We start from the raw sequence: 20,773 nt of genomic DNA, 5'->3' as shown, positions 1-20,773 counted from the left end.
AGGGTAGGAACCCTTCTTATGTAACCCGCATAGGTCTTATAGGTTCTTCTTTCGATTATTCTTAATGCAGTTACTGTTCACATGTAGTTATTGAGAAAAAGATTGAGGAAGAGAGACACAAAAAAAATAGACAGAATAACATAGCACTGTCCCTCCTAACTAGGACAGGGAGTATTTAGTTTATCATAGGGAACAAAAAGTTCTTTATTTAATATGGAAATAAACAAAGATAGTCGTTTGTATAAAAACTACACACACAATTATTGAAAAAAGACTTTTATATATATATTGATACGGGATATTACGAATGGACTCAGGTATGACGTGGTAGTCAAAGTCAATATAATGATCAAATCCAATTCAAAGATAACTCTATACTTTTTATCAGCCAACATATTATGACAACATATTCTTTCAACCGTCACATTAAAAAAAATATACATATAATCCTTGACAATCATCACACACATATATATATATATATATATATATATAATCCTACATAATCCTTGGCAATCATCACAAAAGTTAATTTTAATGAATAAAATTAAAATCCAATATTCAATATAACCCCTAAGGACATAATTGTACCAATATTTTTATTAAAATTTCAAAATTTTAAATAGTAGTCATCTGTAACAACTTTGTTTTTTTCAGTGCTAAAACAAAAATATTTTAAAATATTAGGTATCCTTATGATATTTTTTTTCAAAATAGAGTATAAAAATAAAATGCTCCTTTTATTTATTTATTTTTTGGCCTAGATATAACGGACGAAATTTCACATATTTAGGTTGTTTTTTGATGGCCCAAATAATAATGGGGTTGCTTGTAATACCTCATAAGGATAATCAGTATTTGTTTGTTTTTTTGACTTATTATATATTGGATTATGTTATTCTCGAAAACATTATTCAGAATTTTGTTACTAGAGATGTTTGCTTAAACAATAATTTTGTATTAGCCCGTCCACAGTCAACAGTTTAGGAACATCTTTTTCCCAAAGCACTATTTACCCTCCCCATTGCCCTAGAAAAAGTGGCAGAAATAAACGAAGATCCATAAATCCACAATTACATTTTCTCCTGCAATTGTTGGTGGTAATATCAACAGAATGAAGCGTTCCAGTGCTGTTGCCAACTCCATGATAACACGAACCTTGAAGTCTTGCACTGAACTGCACATATATTTTCTCACTCAATGAACACCTGGATGGATATTTCCAAGCAAATAATTTCACTCAACCAATTCCTATTAGCAACTGAATCACGAACCATAAAACTCTATCCCAAAACGGGCAACATTTTGCAGAAGGCAGAATATGTCGCAATAACTCATTTTAAGACTAGTTCAGTACCTTTTTCTGTGACTTAGGCCACAACCTAATTAGGCGATTGTCATCTGTTTGAGCCAAGAGAATCATGTACAGCATATGGACTATCGTTAGGTAGCTTATTTGGTGTTATTCATGGCCCGCTATAGATTTCGGCAGATAGTTACCAAATTTCAAGCAAAATTTCTCTTGCTTCTATTTGCCTTGCCCTTAGAACTCTCTCCTTTGCGCTTCGGAAGGATCATGAAAATCAAAGCTAAGAAACCCATCCCAGAAAAGGCCCAAAGTCCAACCATCCAAAAGCTTGGAGGCTTGTCCTTCGAGTTCAAGAAGATTTTGGATGGCACCTCGATTGCAATATTTTGTTCATCGCCTCTTCCACTGATCACTCCATGTTTCAATTCATGGAGTAATCCCACATCTTTCGAGAGAGTAAAATTAGCATTGCTGTCTGAAGGATAACGGCAATTCCTCCTTTTGTGATGCAGATAAAGAGCATCATTCAATACTTTCCCACATTCAATGCTAAGGATATCTCTTTGTCGAATATTATCATCTGGTGTAGACAGAGTAGAAGGATCAGGTGGTTCAGGAAACTTAGACCAGCATGTATTTACTAAGTCGATATTTCTCCAGTCAGCCTTGTCAAAACTCCAATTGCCAACACCAAATCTCAGTCCATAGTGAAAAACCTTGTATTTGATTCCAGGTAGAGGTACATAGCCTGGATATATTAATATGTCATTCCTTATAATATGCCTCAGATTTAACTGCAAAAAATTACAGGAGAGTCATCCGAAGAAAATATAAACTGTTTCATTTTTAACCAGAAAACTATTGAAGCAGAAAAATATGCATGATTGAGAACAGCTGCAAACTAACTGATAGCAGCTAACAACATTTCTCGTGATTCTCTTGAAATTTTTTAGAACACAAAAATTGGTTACATCTATCTGTATGAATGTGATGTTTGAATATGCAATTCTATAAAGTACTTAATCATGTAAGTTCTAATCTTAGTTGTGACCTTATTGAGCAAGAGGTGAAATTCTCATCACTTTGAAAGGAACTGAAAAGTTGAGTTCTGAATACACCTGCAATTGAGTAATTATGCTAGATGCGTTAGGAATTTTTTTTTATAAGGTAGGTGCATGCCAAGGCAAAGGGAGATATTTTAAGCATCAGCCAAAAATAATTTATTCTAGTAGGAACGAAGTATTTTGATTTAAGAACATAGTAATCTTCTATTCGTTCTAACGGTCAATGATGAATGAAATTAGTATTTTGTTTTTTTATTTATCAAATTATGGACAATGTTGAAAGTTTTGTTTTCAATCTTCCGTGAAAGGTAGTTTTACTTTTAAAAAGTTAACTTCGAATATTTTTAACCCTCATGAAATGGACAATTTTATGCTCCTACAATCTACACCGAGTGCAGATAATTTATTCTGAATATAATTTTAAGGCATGCAATTTATAAAACAAATTATTAATTAGTATAGCAATCAAAATCTGTTTGATGAGTTGTCCTGGAGCGATCAGAATGTATTAGCTATTACTATGAATAGGGTATCAATTTTTGTGGATTGCAGTAAATCAAGCAAATCTGATTCATGATATTAGTGGACTTTCAAAACACAGAGATAATTAGCATTCAACTTACTAAGTCATAACATACCTCAGCTGCACCAAAGGAGTAACCGTACATTTCACTTATCCAGCCAGCTCCATAAATGTCCCCAGTAAAATTTGTTGCAAAATGAGCTTTGTCGGATCGTACCTCCTCTGTTTTGTGAAGCCACAACAATGCAAATTTCTGTAGATCATCTATGTGCATTATTATGACACCACCAACCTTTTCACAGGCAGAAGGATTTCGAGTGTGAATCTTTGCAAGCTCGTTGTCGCAGCCAATAAGGTACCTAAGTAAAGGACAATCATATAGGAATAATGAAATAACTAATAGCCTCTCATTTAAAAGCCAGATATATTTCCTCATACTCATAAGGAGTTGAAACAGGATGACCACGTGCAGCACCATACTCCCATGGAGTAATTGGACCTCGCATTATCATGTCAGCATCGAGAATAACAATGAATTCAGCATCAGTCTTAACATGATTGAGCCAATGTAGAACAGCAGCTGGCTTATTGATAGCTGGGTACCTTATTGTGGAGTAGAAAACAGTTAAGGATATCAAGAGAATCAAAATACAAGAATCATTAATCACAGATAGTAGAAAGACAAATGAAGTTCACTATAAAGATGGGAAGAAATTTAAACTTGTTTACCCATTTGACAAATTATCATATATTAAATTAACAACAATTATTAGGTTAAAATTCAGCAATCTCAGAAATAATCAAGGAAGCATTACTTTTTTATTTCAAAAATAAATTTGATCTTGGCATTTAAATAACAGTTATAAATGCATAGTTTTCATATTTGTGATATCAGTTGATACGGTGATAAAGATGGACCCCAAAAGCAGGTCAAAGCAGCAAACACCAGCTGACGGGAGGTCAAAGCCGTGTGGTCGGGTGAGCCACTAGACCGCGGATTGTGGATCAAGCAAGGTTGGCCAAGCGGGCCTTTAAAGTATGTCGGACGTGAAAGGCAGATCAGACCGTCCGAACGGCTGTCCTCCGCAACTTGCAACTGAGGTTAAGAGTCAAATAGTTACCCGCCCCACCGACCTTAGGTCCGATCGAACACAAGGCGCCTCTCCGGCAACCGTACAACCTAGTTAAGAATGGGTTAGTAGCTTCAATCTGTACGGCCGAGCTATATCCCGACCGATTGGCTCCCGGTCGGCCTACAGCGGGATCCACATACATGTCTTATCATACTTTTTTGAAAGTTTACGCTGTCGACAACAGAAAATGTCCTGCGGGCAAATCGTACTTTAAAAGCTTCTAGCCTGTCACATCATAGAGATTTGTGGGCATGCTTAAGAAAAAGTGTTAGAGACATTTTTTGACATGTCTTTTCTCAAGAAGGCTTTGGAAAACGAACATGTGCTTTCGGAGGTGTGCATAGGCGCTACAGTAACACTACAAAAGAGGGTCTCCATCTACAGGCGGAGATATGCGATGCTTCTTACTTGCACATGCCTTTCGCTACAGTTTACTGCTTTCTTCTCTAAGACTGGGCACTAACTTGGGCGTCGCAGGGCCAACGTTGGAGACTCCTTTCCTGGCTTGGTACTAACGCTCCTTGTATTGCAAGACAGCGCGGAGTCTTTACAGAGTCAACAACAGAGCCACATCCCAGCTCATTGCCTTTACCGATTTTGGACAGGATCATCGGCCAATATCAAAACTTATGATTTCTAGTTATCCATTGCATTCCAAGTGAAACTACATAACATGTTGCAATAAAATCACACGATCTTTACTTTCATATAATGGAATGAATCTCTGCTACCCAGTGAAGTAGGCTGCTACAAAAGCTTAGCACCAACAATATCCACATGACAACACAAGATATACCCTCAATCATAATGTCTACTAGGCTTTTAAGGTTTCCATAAGAGAAAAGAAGTACATTCTTGAGTTGCATTACCTCATAGGTATAAAATCAAACCATCCTTAACAAAATCTTCATTCCCAAACATCACCTTTGTTCAAATTTAAATAATGAGTTGATGGTCCAACACGTACGCATCATTTTCCTTTGTTTATTTCATGTGACTTTAATAATGTTTTCATAGCATTTGTCAGAGATTCAAATCTCCATCTAGATGAACTGCACTTAGCCTCTGAGCTGAACTATCCTTTTGCCATTAGGATAAAAAACAAAAAAAAAAAGTGAAGGGGAAAGGCAAGCTGTATTAGACTTATCTTATGCCGGTTTTAGAGCATAAAGATAATGGATATGTGCAAGATGGCTATCAGTACCCTGAATGCCAGAACAATAATTAACAAAAGGAAATGACAGGCAATGGGGTCCAGAATGGATAATTCTGAGAACGTCTTGTCTGAGACCCTTTTGCCATTTAAGTTGCATTTGACAGCCTCCAAATCGATATGTTTTTAAACTTGAGGAGTTGCATGGCACTGTTGGAGAAGAGAAGTTACTGAGGAGGTTTTGACAACAATTGTGACAGACAATTGTAGGTTTGGGCATGAGAACAGGCAAGGATAGGCACTGGTTGCAAGAATGGGCACCATTACAAACATAGATCATTGTTGAGTGCAAGCTGTGAAATGAAGAGTTGAAGTCTATGCAGAGGCTGCTGTTGAACAAGGGAAAAGAGTGTTGAAGTCTATGCAGAGGCTGCTGGTGAACAAGGGAAATGAGTATGGTGGTGACCAGGGGAAGGGAAAGGAGAAAGTGATTTTGTTCCCGATAGCAAGCGAGGAGAAAATAACTTTTAGTATTTTATTTGATCGAGTAGTGTAATCACACGATATATGAATAGTACCTGAGTATAATATGGAACTAATAACTGAACTATTCTAACACATGATATGCTGATCAGTGAGATAGTCATTTAAAATACATAATTATAATACAGTCTGCGTATGATTGGAAATATGCATGTTTAAATCTGAACATATTGTCTTAGGGTTGAGCATAGCCTTTTTAGGTTGCATCACGTCGACAATGATGTAAATGTAATTCAGAAATTTAGTACTACAATAAATCTGTTGGTACAGGAAGCATCAAATGATTGAATCTAAATTTTGATAATAGCAAAGGGTTCAAAGTTAAGGTTTGTTTTTGTTCTAACAAGTCTAACTAAGTGTGCAGGAAAGACCCAAGTGATCTTAGACAAGGTAAAAGTCCTAGATGAGGCTAGGCAAAGAAGTCTAGTGGACACTTGACAGGTGGAAAATCCTAATTGCGGCTAGGCAAGGAAGTCCTGATCCATGGGACTGGGCAAAGTCTTGGCAGGTCGAGGACGTGACAAAAATTCTAGGGTCGAGGACACTAGGTGAAAGTCCTGGGGGTCACAGACACAAGGCGAAAGACTGGACGAGTCAGGGTTCGAATGTCCAGCGGAAAGTCTTGAAGTCTCCGATGCTAAGCAAAAGTCCAAACAATCTAGAGAGTCAGTTTGACATCAGGTACACTCTCCTAAGAGAAGCAGGTGAGGACACGTTTTCTGTAGAGGAACAGTAGACATTGGTTCGAGATAAGGTTTCTAAGAAATTCAAAAATCAGAACCGGATTGTTAAATATTTTATATCCATATTATGTCTTCTTTTTCTAACTCTGTGGGGTAGGATATTGAAACTGGAAGTTGGCTGAAGAAGGAGCTTCAAGCTCCTGGACACAGCTCAAGCGCTTGGACATCTAGGCACCTGGACTAGGCCGAACCCAGGCACCAGAGTGCAGATGAGATGACACTCACTGATTCGCCGACACACGTCACAGTCCAGGTGCTCAGACCCGTCCAAGCGCCCGGAGATGGATAAAGTTCGCTAGATAGAGTTTCGACGAGAGCACGCCGCGTCAGCTTTGTGGGAGCACCTAAAACCAGTCCAGGTGTTCGAACAGGGCTATAAAAGGAGGGATCGACCAGCACCTCATGGACATTAATTCCAACAACTTTCTCTCTTGCATGCTGCTCCGAAAACGACTCTACGACATTGTAACGCTGCTCCGACGATCGAAAGCTCAAATCTTCAAGTCTAGTGTTGTTGGTATAATTTCAATTACAGATTTTAATTCATTGTCATTCCTTGTAATTATTCGGATCTATTACTAGACTGCCCAACGAAAGAAATCAACGATCGCGGGTCTTGGAGTAGAGTCATCACAGGCTCTGAACCAAGTAAAAATAACGTATTAGCATTGTTTCTATTCTTCGTCTTTTTTTTTTCTTTCCGTTGCATATACTCCGCTTTTACGAAATTATGAAAAAGCCACGAGCGCTCTAGCACTTTCAATCCTACAATTGGTATCAGATCGGGGTCACTCTGAATTGGTGAAACCAGCATTCGAGCAAAAATTCTTTTCGTGTTTTTTTGCTGTTGAAGATTTTCTTATGCCTTTTTTCCGATTTTGCATCTTGAGATTTTCGGAGTCGATCGGAATCGGTGCTATCACCTCTTCCAATCAGATTTTTATTTTTTTTCTTTCGCAATCGAGTTTTTCGTTTCTCGAAGTTGGTGCAACACCACCACTCGAGTTCTTTAGTTTTTCATAAGTCTTTTATACCGCACTAGTCTTGGAATAAGTTTTCCTTCTTTCTTTGTGTGCGAGATTTCGAATGGCTCATTAAGAAGGCTACAGTACTGCACGTCCACCCCTCTTCCCCGACGAGGATTTCGACTACTGGAAAAGCCAGATGAGTACTACCTGAAGACTTAGGTGGAGATGTGGATCATTATTCAAACCGGATTCACACTCCCCACCGAAGATGGAATACCCATCGCCTGCGACAAGTGAGACGCACCAACTCGTAAGAAGATCGAGGACGATGCAAAGGCAACCCAAACCTTGCAGTGCAGACTGACCAAAGAAGAGTTGAACCTAGTCTATTCTCAAATGCAAAGGGCCTGTGGGAGAAGCTAATCGAACAACACGAAGGCACCTCCGATACAAAGGTAAGTAAACACGACCTTATTTTAAATAAGTTATATAATATTAAAATGCAGGATAGCGAATCGGCGAATCAATTACACGCTCGGATCCAAGACTTGTTAAATGATCCCCACGTGATCGGTCAGAAAGTGGAACCGATCCTAAACCCTAAACCCTAAACCCCAAACCCCAAACCCCAAACCTTGCAGTGCAGACTGACCAAAGAAGAGTTGAACCGAGTTAGTCTATTCTCAAATGCAAAGGACCTGTGGGAGAAGCTAATCGAACAACACGAAGGCACCTCCGATACAAAGGTAAGTAAACACGACCTTATTTTAAATAAGTTATATAATATTAAAATGCAGGATAGCGAATCGGCGAATCAATTACACGCTCGGATCCAAGACTTGTTAAATGATCCCCACGTGATCGGTCAGAAACTGGAAAATCACGATGTTATTATATACGCCTTAAATGTTTTTCCGAGGAACACTTTGTGTGCATCCATGATAGATGCTTACAAAGTCTATAAGGATCTTTCTTTAATTAGATTAGACAAACTATTTTTGAACTTCATGAACAATCTATTGCTACTCTGACCAAGAAAGATATCGCGTTACTTGCAGAAAAACTCACAAACAAGAAGTTGAAGGTCAAGTACCAACCTAAACCCAAATTCGAAAACGAATCGAATTCCGAAGACGAGATCACCGCCGAACTAGTCAACCTAGTTCGAAAAATGCTTAAGAAGAAAAAGATGATCCAATCCAAGAGCAAGCAATCGGATCCGAATGAAACCACAAAGCCCAAATCAAAAGTGATCTGCTATGGGTGTAACCAGAATGGGCACTATAAGCCAGAATATCCAAACAAAAAGTAAAGAAGGAAGACTCTGAAAACAACGTGGTCCGAGTCATTAGAAGACTCTAAATAAGAAGAACAAGCTCCAACGAGCTTCCTTGTTCTACCGGTACAAGCTCACATTGCCGAGATTGAATCTGAGTCGGAGCCCGAGATCGAATCGGAGGTCGAGTCCGAAAGAAGCCACGGATTCGTATCCGTTTCTGAAGGACCAAACACAGTAAGTTCTCCTCTAGTAGATAAGTTGTATGATTTAATAAATTATTTGATACGCAAATTAACCAAGTCTAAAGCCCGGGAAAAGACACTCCAATAGGAGGTAACAACCCTTAACGAAGTGACTAACCTAAGTTCCTTGACCGACCAAGTTCAAAATGGAACCTCAACTCAAGTCCAACAACTTGAAGAAGAGAATTCCACTTTGAAAAGTAAAGTCAAGGAACTCAAGGACACATTGGAATGGTTCACTTTCGATTCCAAAAATCTTGATCTGATTCTTGAAAAATAAAGGGTCGTATAGAACTGATCCGGACTCAGATACAAGGCTAAACATCGATTCAGATCTTACTCGTCTTTAGTGAATTGAACAAATAGAAACCTAGTCCAAGCATGGATCCCTAAGTCTAACTTGACTAATCAAGTTGGACTTAATCAATTTTGGATCCTTAAAGATCAAATCCATCAACTTGATAGACTTTATCGAGGCTATGATCCAGGGAGCAAATAGAAAGACCATCTTTATTATTAGATAGATTTGCCCGTTTGTTTGATTGCTTGATTTTCTGCTTTCCTTATTTTTGCTTAGATTAGAATAATTAGATAAGAACTTAGGCTTAATCGACACTTGACTAGTTAGACCAAGGATTTTCAGAAAAAAAGTTAAGCATTCAATTTCCTTAAAAAGCTTTGTCTAGAAGTGGTCGTTGCTCCGATAACCAAAAAGGTCCCTGTGCCTCACCATAGCCTGGAAGTCGATTATCAAAATAAATATTTAACTTAGTAATTGTCAAACATAAGTCTAACTTAAATATAAATCGATCCTTAGATTTAAAATTAAATTGAAAATAAAAACATCTCACAAAAATCTATAAGGTTTTCTGATTGAAAACCTAGAAATGAGTGAAATGTTAGGATTAATCAATCTAGACCTACTTAACCAAACTTTCATAAACTAATCAATCAATCTACTTAACCTAACTTTCATAAACTAATCAAACAACTTACTTAATCTAACTCCAATTGAATCAAATTCAAATAAATTGACCAAATACAAACTAAATCAAATTAAAATTAACTTTAATATAATTCAAACTTAATTTTTTTTTAAACTTAACATTTTTCAAAATTCAAACTTAATTATTTTCCAAAAATTTAAACTCAAACTTAAAATCAACTTAAAAGTTAAGATTAACTTAACTCCATCTTACATAAACTCATAAGGTTAACATGTTTGATAACATAGAATGGGTGATATGGAAAGTTAGGGAGTTCAATCTACCCAAAATTGTTGGTACAGAAAGCATGAAGACAATTATAACTTACTTGAGTTTAGTACACTTAGAAGGCAGTTAGAAATGTGCAAGGTGGCATAAGTTGGTTTATAACTTCCTTATCTTTAAGTCTTAAATTTCTATTTTAAAAATTTGTTTTCAAAAATTTTTGTTTTTAAAATTAATATGTTTTAAACTTTAAACCCTATCTTTCCAAAATCAATGTTTTCAAAATTGAGCTATGGACTTAAACTAGATTATCTCCCTAGAAAGAATTATCATATAGATTCAACCTAAGGTTAGATATTTTATTAAGGCTAATAGATGAAGTATATTTAAATATTATTTTCAAAATTAATCATTTTGTTTTACACATACTTGTACTCTAGGGTTTTACTCATGTGTTACCTAATTTTTCAAACTTTTTTAAAACAAAACAATGATTTAAGTACTTTTGTATTCAAAATTCTATTCAAAACAAGTACTTAAAAGTTTTTTTTCAAAAAAAAAAAAACTAAGGCATTAATTGAGGGGGAGTTCCTTATATTTTTCAAATTATTTTTTGATATATATCAAAGAGGGAGAAAGAGAATTAAAAGTTTAAGTTTCAAATTAAGCTTTTTCAAAATCAAGTACTTTTTCAAAATTTCAAATTAAGTTTTTTTTTTTCAAAATTTCAAAAGCTAAGGGGGCGTTTGGTTTGCGTTTTCGACGTTGTTTTCTGTTTTCATTTTCTGAGAAAATGGAAAACACGTTTGGTTTGCGTTTTCCACTTTCATTTTTAAGAAAATGAGAGAACATTTTTTAAAAAAACGAAAAACGCGGAAAAGTCATTTTCTAAAAAACGAAAAACGCGCGTTTTTCAGAAAATGAAAATGAAAATGGGGCAAACCAAACGCACCCTAAGTTTTGCAAAAACTAAGTATTTTCAAAGCAAAAGTTTTTAAAGAAGTTTTTTAAAGTTAAGAGTTATTTTTCACGAGGAGCTTAAGTTTAAAATAGTTAGGAAAACCTTTAAAAGTGTACTTAGCAATTGTAAACTTTGAAAAAGAAATTGAAAAATCTTGTTTATGTTTTCAGTTATTCTTAATTTGTTATGCATTACTAAACTTTGAATTTTGAATTGTGTTGTCAAAGTCAAAAAGGGGGAGATTGTTGATGCAGGAAGCATTAGATGATCGAACCTAAGTTTTGATAATGGCAAAGGGTTCAAAGTTAAGATTTGTTGTTATTCTAACAAGTTTGACTAAGTGTGTAGGAAAGTCCTAAGTGATCTTAAACAAGGTGAAAGTCCTAGTTGAGGCTAGGCAAAGAAGTCTAGTGGACACTAGACATGTGGAAAATCCTAATTGCGGCTAGGCAAGCAAGTCCTGGTCCATGGGACTGGCAAAGTCTTGACAGGTCAAGGACGTCGGGCAAAAATCCTAGGGTCGAGGACACTAGATGAAAATCCTAGGGTGGCGGACACCAGGCAGAAAATTGAACGATTCGAACGTCCAATGGAAAGTTCTGAAGTTTCGGATGATAAGCAAAAGTCCAAACAGTCTGGAGAACCGATTTGGCATCAGGTACACTCTCCTAAGAGGGGTAGGTGAGGATGGGTTCCTCGTAGAAGAAATAGTAAGCGTCGGTTCGACCTAGGGTTTCTAGGAAATTCGAAAGTCAGAACCAGACAAAGACTGTCAAATATTTTATATCCATATTATGTCTATTTATTCTAACTTTGTGGTGCAGGATATTGAAACTAGAAGCTCGCTGAAGAAGGAGCTCCAGGTGCCTAGACACAGTCCAAGCGCCCAGACATATAGACGCCCAAACTGGTCCAGGCGCCCGGACTAGGCCGAACCCAGGCACTCCAGTACAAATGAGGTGGCGCTCACTGATTCATCGACACACGTCATAGTCCAAGTGCCCTAATGGGTCCAGGCGCCCGGAGATGAATAAAGTTCGCCAAATAGAGTTTCGACAAGAACACACCACGTCAGCCTTGTGGGGATGCACGGGACAGATCCAAATGCCTGGACAGGCTATAAAAGATGGCTTGGCCAGCATCTTATGAACATCAACTCCAATGACTTTCTCTCTTGCACGCTACTCCGAAAACAACTCTACAATGTTGTAACGCTGCTCCGACGACCGAAAGCTCAAATCTTCAAGTCTAGTGTTGTTGGTATAATTTCGGTTACAGTTTTTAATTCATTGTCATTCCTTACTTTGTAATTATTCAGATTTATTAGTGTATTGTCCAACGAAAGCGATCGACGATCATGGGCCTTGAAGTAGGAGTCGTCACAAGCTCTGAACCAAGTAAAAACAACTTGTTAGCATTGTTTCTATTCTTCGTCTCTTTCTTTCTTTCCACTGAGTTTACAGTAAACTGTTTTACGAAATGTGAAAAAGTCACGAGCGCCCCCCCCCCCCCCCCCCAAAAAAAAAAAAAAAAAAAGCGCTTTCGATCCTACAAAATCAACATTAGTAGCTAAGAAGTTTAGCAGGGGCAATCTACCCCTGTTTATGAGGCCAGATTGCAATCCTTTAAGCATAGAAGAGATCTATTTTCATAATTCTCAACAAGTCATATTGAATAATTTAGCAGATTATCCTCAAGATTAAAAGAATGTAATAAATGGGACAAAAGCAAAGGAATGATGATGCATTTTTTTTCCAGAAATCATGGTTCAACTGAATGCAAGGGATTCCCCTAGTCTATGGAGCTATCATCGGAAGCTTGTCACTTGATAAAGAAAAATCAGAAATCAAATTTAAGACTACAAACACAAGCAGACAGTTAATACCACATACCAATCTCCTGTCAATGGATGTTGGCTCATAGATGGAACATAGTGCGTAGGAGCTAAGTCATGACCCATGTATTGCTTCAAGTCATGCTCAGTACAACTGAGAAGACGTGTGATATTTCCTGGCTGGCCACTCAAATGAAAACTATGAATAAGACCAACAGTTTGCCAATCAAAATATGATGAGCACTCTGTGGAGAACAGAGTGTGTATCTTCGGATAGAGCTTGGTTGATTCCATCAAGATATTCTTTTGTTCAGTTACTTGACTTAGTTTTTGATGATTTATATATTTTGGCTTCGTAAGCTCAGCAAATTTCCTGCTCTTTAGGAAACTTAGGTATTTCGACCATTTAGGCTTCGGACAACTGCTAGAAGCATGATGTAATAGAAGTCCTTGATTTAAAGTGTTAATGCACTCTGTACTCAAGAATAAGCCTCGCCTTCTATTGATATTAGTTTCCATCAGCACAACCTGTATGGTAGGTATTGTCAGAATCCAAAATTTCTGGTATTATATATCTAAGTGGTTTTCCCCTCTGTACATTCAGAAATATGAAAATTTTGAAATGACTTATTTTCACCAAAACAAAAGTTGGATCCTACCTCTCTAGGAAAAGGAGGTGGAGGGAAAATATGGTTGCATTCATATACGATGTCATCATCATGATGTTCTAACTTATTGAAAGACCAATTACCAACTTTAAATGGTAAGCCATAGTGCAACAAAATAGGCTCCACGCCATCTCTGGGAGTGTAACCTGGGTAGATCATTAAATCATCATTTATCTTGTGATGTAGGCCGACCTATTACAAATTAAAAAGAATATGAGAGCTTATGATATGTATCTCTTCTGTAGGCTGACCATTTTGAAAATGAATTATGAAACCTAAAAACCCAAAACAATTTATTTACCTCTGCAGCACCAAAGGCATAGCCATACATCTCACTGATCCAGCCCTGACCATAAATGTCACCTGTTATGTTAGTTCCCCAATGTGCCCGGTCCCCTCGCACTTCCTCAGTCTTTAAAAGCCACATAGGAGCTAGGGCCCGTAAATCATCAATATGCATAGCAAGAAGTCCACCGACCTTGTCACATAATTCAGGGTGCTTTGTGTGTAAACGTGATAGAATATTATCACATCCCTTCAGGTAGCTAAAGAGATACAATGTAGTTGTTATTAATACAGAAAGCTTATCTTAACAAATCAATGAGGAGAAGAATAATCTAAAGTTGGTTCCGGAGGAGAATAATGACTAAATGTTCCTACCCATAATATGCAGCAATCGGTCTACCTTTCTCAGCACCCAATTCCCATGGTATTATTGGGCCTCGAATAATCATATCTGCATCCAAGATCACAACCCAATCCACGTTGTCTGCATCTTCACTATATTTAAGCCAATGTACAACACCTGCTGGTTTATTGATAGCAGGATACCTAACAACATCAACATGTCAGGAATAAATCATAGCAAAGTAAAGCATCCACCAGTTAGATTGCTTCACAAGGATATTTTTGGAAGGGAACGAAAAAGGAAAGTCATGACTCATTGGAAACACCAATGAAAGGTGAAAACAACTATGTTGGATAAAGAAGACTGTTCTCATTATTAACCAAGACAAAAGTATTAAATGTGCTTATGGTGTTGCATAAATAGATATAGAAAATTTCATTTAGCTTATTAGATGGAATAAACAAGAGATGCACCACTACTACATTTTCAAATGTTCCTAGAACTAATACCAACAATATTCCGCTGCACAGATTTATATTTGCTAAGAAATGCAAGTCTTCTTGAAACATCTGAAAATACAATTTGAGGTCATGAATGTGAAAATTAGCTTTTTCCTCACTCTTGTAAAATCAAATGAAACAAAAACAATAAATTATAACAAGATAAAGAAAACTAAAAGCGGAAGTAACCGACCAATATATTTGGCTCACCAATCACCAGTTTTGGGGTGGCGACTCATAGAAGGGACCTCAAAGGTGGGGGCAAGACCCATTCCCTGATATTGGCGACGCTCCTCATCCGTGCAACTGAGAAGTCGAGTAATAGGTCCTGGTTGCAGCGATTTGTGATAGCTGTGCATCAAACCTACTGTCTGCCAATCAAAGTAGTTCTGACACTCGACGGAGAATAGTGTGTGGATCCTCCATGGTGCTTTTTGGGTCGTCGCTAGGACCAGTGAGGTGCTCATTATGACCACAGACACTGCTGCTGCTAAAAATGTAGCCATGAGGAGTGACACTGCAATGGATCGTGGATATTTGAGGTTTTCTCCTTTCTCCTCCCTTTCTATATTTCAAGGAGTAAAATATTTGTTAAAAGAATTAGCATGTATCATTTACATTTCAAAGTCCAATAAAGAGGAATGCATGACTAAAATGTTACGTACCAACCCAGCAAGAACTACTATTACAATCAGAATATGGCACTTGTAAGTTGCGACATTGTTTTTTTTCTCGAGACTCGAACTCGTGACCTCTAGGTCACATGGCACGAACTCTACCGTTGCGTCAAGGCTCCCCTTCTAAGACTTCAACCACCATAACATCATCGACTAAAAATTTATTGAGCAATTAGCATCTTTCCACTTTCATACACCTTTGACCTTCATACTCTCCTAAAGCAACAATCTCCATAGTAGCCTTATTTTCTGCAAGAGGATAAAGTTCATACACCTTTCTCATTACTTCAAGAAAGCATAAAGTTCATGCCCAAAATATCAGAAGCTCAATCTCTTAAAACTCATTGAAATCACAAAGAAAGTTTGATGCAAAAGGACAAAGTATTCAATAAAAAATTGTGAAAGCAAAAGATTAAAGAAATCTGAGAAAGAATTCCATCAAGGCACCTTCACAAAGTTGATTTCTAATTTTTAGAGAAGGGTTTTCTGAAACTCTATAGAAAACAGTTTAGCTTATGATATGGATACACACTGATAGCAAATGAATCAACATGCACCATCTAAAAGCATAAAAAATCAATTCATTTACATTTCACAGCAAAGATGAAAAGGTTGGTTTAATGGAACTAGCATGATCATTTAACTCTCATTTAGCAATACATATATATCCTTAACATGAATCAGCAAATGTTAACAGAATATGAATATGCCCATGTATGACAAAGAAGATAAAAAACCACAATTTTATTAGAAGCAAGTCAAACAGAAGAACAACGACTCATTTGAGTTTTCCATCAGATTTGGCTCTGTGCAACCAATCTAACTCCACTATCTAACTGGACCCTATCCTAATCAGCTGGATTGGGTCAAATAAAACACAACTCTAAAACAGGCCTCAGGCTAAGTTTAAAAATTATTCACAATCTCTTCCTTTATTTAAATCCTATCAAATCGCCAGTCTTTCATGGATACATCCAAGCATACATACAATTTCTTCCTTGCCACACATGTAATAATATATGATACTTGACTTGTATATGTACAGATACACACTCTGACATATACAACACTACATCACATACTCCATTTTTCTACTGCCTCCTGACTCATATTCTCTTGCACAGCCCATCACTAACACCATCATGTGATCAGCCAACTCCTACAAGTGACTGGATTGCAACTAGCTGGTTGCTGAAACTCAAATTTCCAAGCAATTAACTCATATGGGAAAAGGTAAAACCAAACTGATTTAAACCCACACCACAAGCCAGAAAACGATCACCCAACTGATATGGAAATGGTCAACATCAAAATGGGAAAAGGAAAATTCAAAGGAAGAGACAAGAACCTAGCTGGTCCATTAATCCCACTTCGGAATCCAGTGGCTGAACCAAGATTTTCACCCAGGCAGGGCACTGTAAAAATAGATTGCAAAAATTCATTGGTGTATTTATATTGAAGATTTATAAGAATAGTCTTTATTGCACAATTGTATCAACACTTTCTCATATGTTCTCCATTCTCTATGGTAGAACATGTATACAACCCTTTCACCCTTCAAAAGATGAGAATTACATTGTTTACAGCCCAAAGGAGATTCCTCAAATCTTCCTACTACGAACTTGGTGTTACAAGCTTCTAGTGTTTGTTGGTTTGACAAGACAAATTGTTTCTTATACCTAAATAAAGATCATAAGGCAGCCTTGTGTATGCTTTTGACAATGCTTCAGGATTCATTAGTACCATGCCCAATGATCCAAGCAGCACATGAAGCAAACTTAAGTTAATACATCTCATCATCTTATACATGAGTCTATTGAACCAATTCTTCTTTAATTATAGATTCTAAGCATCAGTTGATGTCAGAAATTAGTAATTTGTATATGAAGCGACTTGACCAAGACATTAGAACCATAAAGTTCAGTCAGTAGGTTAGTCTAGAGGCTTGGAAACTGAAGCCTATGAATAGAGTTGATGGCAAGATTGAATTTAACACAAATTTGCCAAGTACAACCTCCATGACAATATACTATTCCTCTCCCTCAAGTTAACTATTATATGGTTCTCAATAATAAATTCATTATAGCTAGTTCAAGAAGAATTGATCACAGTGATAGTCTCTAAACTATTTGCCTTAATCTAAATTTGGTGCAATGTTCAAATTAGCTCTTGAATATTTATTTTCTACGTCCCATTGATGGAGAGTCTACACGGTGGTGAAAAACTAATTGGAAGAGCAAACCTAACAAACTTTAGTGAGAAAAGTGTTCCACGCCTATTTACCAATGCGGTACTTTGTCGACAGTACCGCCGGAGAGGAGTGAGAGGCTGAGAGCCGAGAAGACAATCCAGAAGTGATGCTCCGATCGCCCAATGCAATTCTGTCACCTGACGTTGATGCCGCCGGAGACGAAGAGAAAAAAAAAATAGCCGAACGTCGAGAGGATACTGGAGAAGCCGAATGGGTGAGATTAACGATCGGAGGAGGAGGCCGCTGAGAGGGAGATTGGTCGTCGAAGCCGAAGAAGGACGACGAGAGCCGTTCGTGTCCGTGCGAGATCGCGATCTGTGAGACGGTCAGAGGACCGGTGAAGGTAAGATCCCCAATAAAAAAAATTGGATCAGTATGATCATTTACAGTAAGGCCTAGTTCGTAGAATCGTGATTAAAAAAAATCTAATATCAAAATTTATCGTCATTCTAAACAGATCCTAAACAGATCAATTTAGGGTTAGAATCTGTCGCGATCGTAAACTTATACAATCCTACTAAAAGTATTTAAAATTTTATAATATTAATATATATATATATATAAAGTAAATAGATTAATAATTTTCTAAGATATCGCATATTATTATATTAATAATTTAAATTAATTAGTAATTTTATTACAATTTTAACGTAATAATATTTGATAATGTCTGAAAACGGAAAGGTGGAAAACTAGGGATGTGATGGTTTTGTCGATCGATTGTAGACCTGCTCCACTTTGCAAAACAAGTAACGTCAGTGTCGAGCCAGGAAAGGGGTCCTCGCCGTTGGCCCTCTGACGCTTAAGTCAGTCATCGGAAGTGGAGAAGAAGTGGAACAACAATAGAACTAGCCCCAAACAATAATAACATGTATTTCCGCTAGTGATGCATCCCCTTTATATAGAGCTCTGGTGGACGACATGTGCACTTCCCGAGGCATGGGCACAGAGATCAGATTTAGAGCACGGGATAGCAACAGAGATGCGACCATAGTGAGAGAGAAGGAGAAGAAAGAAAAGGGACCTCAGCGTGGTTGCTCGCGTGGACGATCGGCAACGCCGGCTGTCAGCACCCGGTGGCGACGACGCAAGTCGGACGGACCTAGGGTTCGGCTAGCGACTCAGAGAAGGGGAGACGGGAACTCGGCCGGTGATGGATTGCACATCGTCGGCGCAATTTGGCGGCTCGCGGTGAAGACACAGAGACAGAGGTGGTCGGCGATCGTGCGGTGTCGTCGGGGAGGAGAGGAGAAGAGAAGAGAAGGAAATCGAGAAGGAGATGTGCCCGATTTCCCCTTGGCCAACGCTTTAATCGCGAGGAAGAAGAGGAAGAGGCGTGAGGCGCCCCCAGTTTGGAGAAGATGATCGATTTCAGCGGAGTCGGCATCGGGAGCTGTAGGGGCATAGGTAAGGGAAATAAAGAAAAAAAAAAGAAAATGATATAAATAAATAATAAAAAAATCAAATATTTCCTCGTTGGATAACTTAAACAAATTTTCCCTTGATCCAATAATTTATCCCCTTAATACACATCATACGAGCTCCGATTAAATTCCAGAAAATTTTTAAAAATTTCTAAAATTTCTCTTATGGTTATTGGCCCTTTTTTGGTATTTTACATTTTCCCCCACTAATAAAAATTTGGTCCCCAAATTTTCTTTATTACCATCAGCAGGTACTAATAATAGATAGACAGTATAAATGCTAAACGGAAACTAATCCACATACCTCAAGTGAAAAGATGGGGGTATTGAGCTCGGATCGTATCCTCGAGCTCCCAGGTAGCCTCCTCGTCAGAATGATACTGTCATCCGACTTTAACCAGCCGAATAGTCTTGTTCCGCAGCTTACACTCTTTGTGATCCAGAATCCATATCGGAACCTCCTCATAGGTAACGTCAGGCTGAATGAGAGCTGATATATCTGACAGAATATGTGTTGGGTCGACTACGTATCTCCTCAGCATAGACACATGGAATACATCGTGAATGTCTGCCAGAGCCGATGGTAGCGTCGGACGATAAATTACCGCTCCAATCCTCTCCAAGATTTGGAAAGGCCCAATGTATCATGGAGCTAGCTTACCGCGGAGGGCAAAGCTCTTCACCCCTTTCTTGAGTGAGACTCTCAAAAATACATGATCGTCAGTAGAAAACTCCAGGGGTCTCCGTCTCCGATTAACATAACTCTTCTGGTGGTCTTGCGCCTCTGACATCCTCCGTCTGATAGTGCGGACCAACTTTGCCTCTTGCTGAGTTCTCTGCGGTCCTAGCAGTTGGGCCTCCCCAACCTCATCCTAGAGGGTGGGTGTCCGACAATATCTATCATACAACGCTTCAAACAGTGTCATCTGGATAGCCGAATGATAGCTGTTGTTATAGGCAAACTCTACCAATGGCAAGTGGTCCTCCTAGTTGCCTCCAAAATCCATAACACAAGACCTCAGTAAGTCCTCTAATGTCTGAATGGTCCACTCTGACTGCCCATCTGTCTGCGGATAGAATGTTGTACTGAAACGAAGTCGTGTGCCCAAGGCCTGCTACAGATTCTACCAGAACCGAGACGTGAACCGTGGGTTTCTATCTGATATAATGCTCAAAGGCACACCATGCAATCTGATGATCTCTCGGTAATACAGCTCTGCCAATCGATCTAGCGAACCGGTCTTCCGAATCGCTAAAAAGTGTGCGGATTTGGTTAATCGGTCAACGGCTACCCAAATCACGTCATGGCCTCGTCGTTTCCTAGGCAATCCCACTATAAAGTCCATAGTGATGTGCTCCCATTTTCATTTTGAAATCGGAATCCTCTGAAGTAATCCAGTAGGTCTCTAGTGCTCAGCCTTCACCTGCTGACATACTAGACATCTAGCTACAAACTCCGCGATGTCTTTCTTTAAGCCGATCCACTAATAGGAACACCTCAAATCTCGATACATGCGTGTACCGCCTGGGTGGATCGTAAATCGAGAGCGATGAGCCTCTTGAAGTAACTCCTCCAAGACCGGGTGAGATTGAGGTACCCATAATCTGCCTCGGAAATAAATAATGCTCTCGTCATCTCGGGTGAACTCGGTCTGCTGCCCG

General features: G+C 38.2%; 1 protein-coding gene across 4 annotated transcripts; it reads right to left on the bottom strand.

Annotated features, from left to right (window-relative positions):
• Window positions 1–994: 994 nt before the first annotated feature.
• Window positions 995–18,097, bottom strand: LOC121996763 (peptidyl serine alpha-galactosyltransferase-like). 4 transcript variants are annotated; one of them, XM_042550851.1, is made up of 11 exons: window positions 17,720–18,097; window positions 16,785–16,851; window positions 15,425–15,685; window positions 14,970–15,324; window positions 14,292–14,462; window positions 13,933–14,176; window positions 13,623–13,823; window positions 13,022–13,491; window positions 3,335–3,499; window positions 3,012–3,255; window positions 995–2,103 (listed from the first exon to the last, which is right to left on the bottom strand). In XM_042550851.1, exons 4-11 carry the CDS (start codon window positions 15,263–15,265, stop codon window positions 1,507–1,509), a joined length of 2,388 nt encoding a protein of 795 aa, XP_042406785.1. In that variant the 5' UTR covers window positions 15,266–15,324; window positions 15,425–15,685; window positions 16,785–16,851; window positions 17,720–18,097; the 3' UTR covers window positions 995–1,506. The 4 variants fall into 4 exon arrangements, with proteins under 4 accessions (XP_042406785.1, XP_042406784.1, XP_042406786.1 ...); XM_042550850.1 differs by lacking the exon at window positions 16,785–16,851; XM_042550852.1 differs by lacking the exon at window positions 16,785–16,851 and having other exon boundaries at window positions 14,970–15,320.
• Between the last annotated feature and the right edge of the window lie 2,676 nt (window positions 18,098–20,773).

This window comes from Zingiber officinale, chromosome 6A (genome assembly GCF_018446385.1).
Source record: "Zingiber officinale cultivar Zhangliang chromosome 6A, Zo_v1.1, whole genome shotgun sequence".
NCBI lineage: Eukaryota > Viridiplantae > Streptophyta > Magnoliopsida > Zingiberales > Zingiberaceae > Zingiber > Zingiber officinale.
This window is presented reverse-complemented; position numbering and strand designations above follow the sequence as displayed.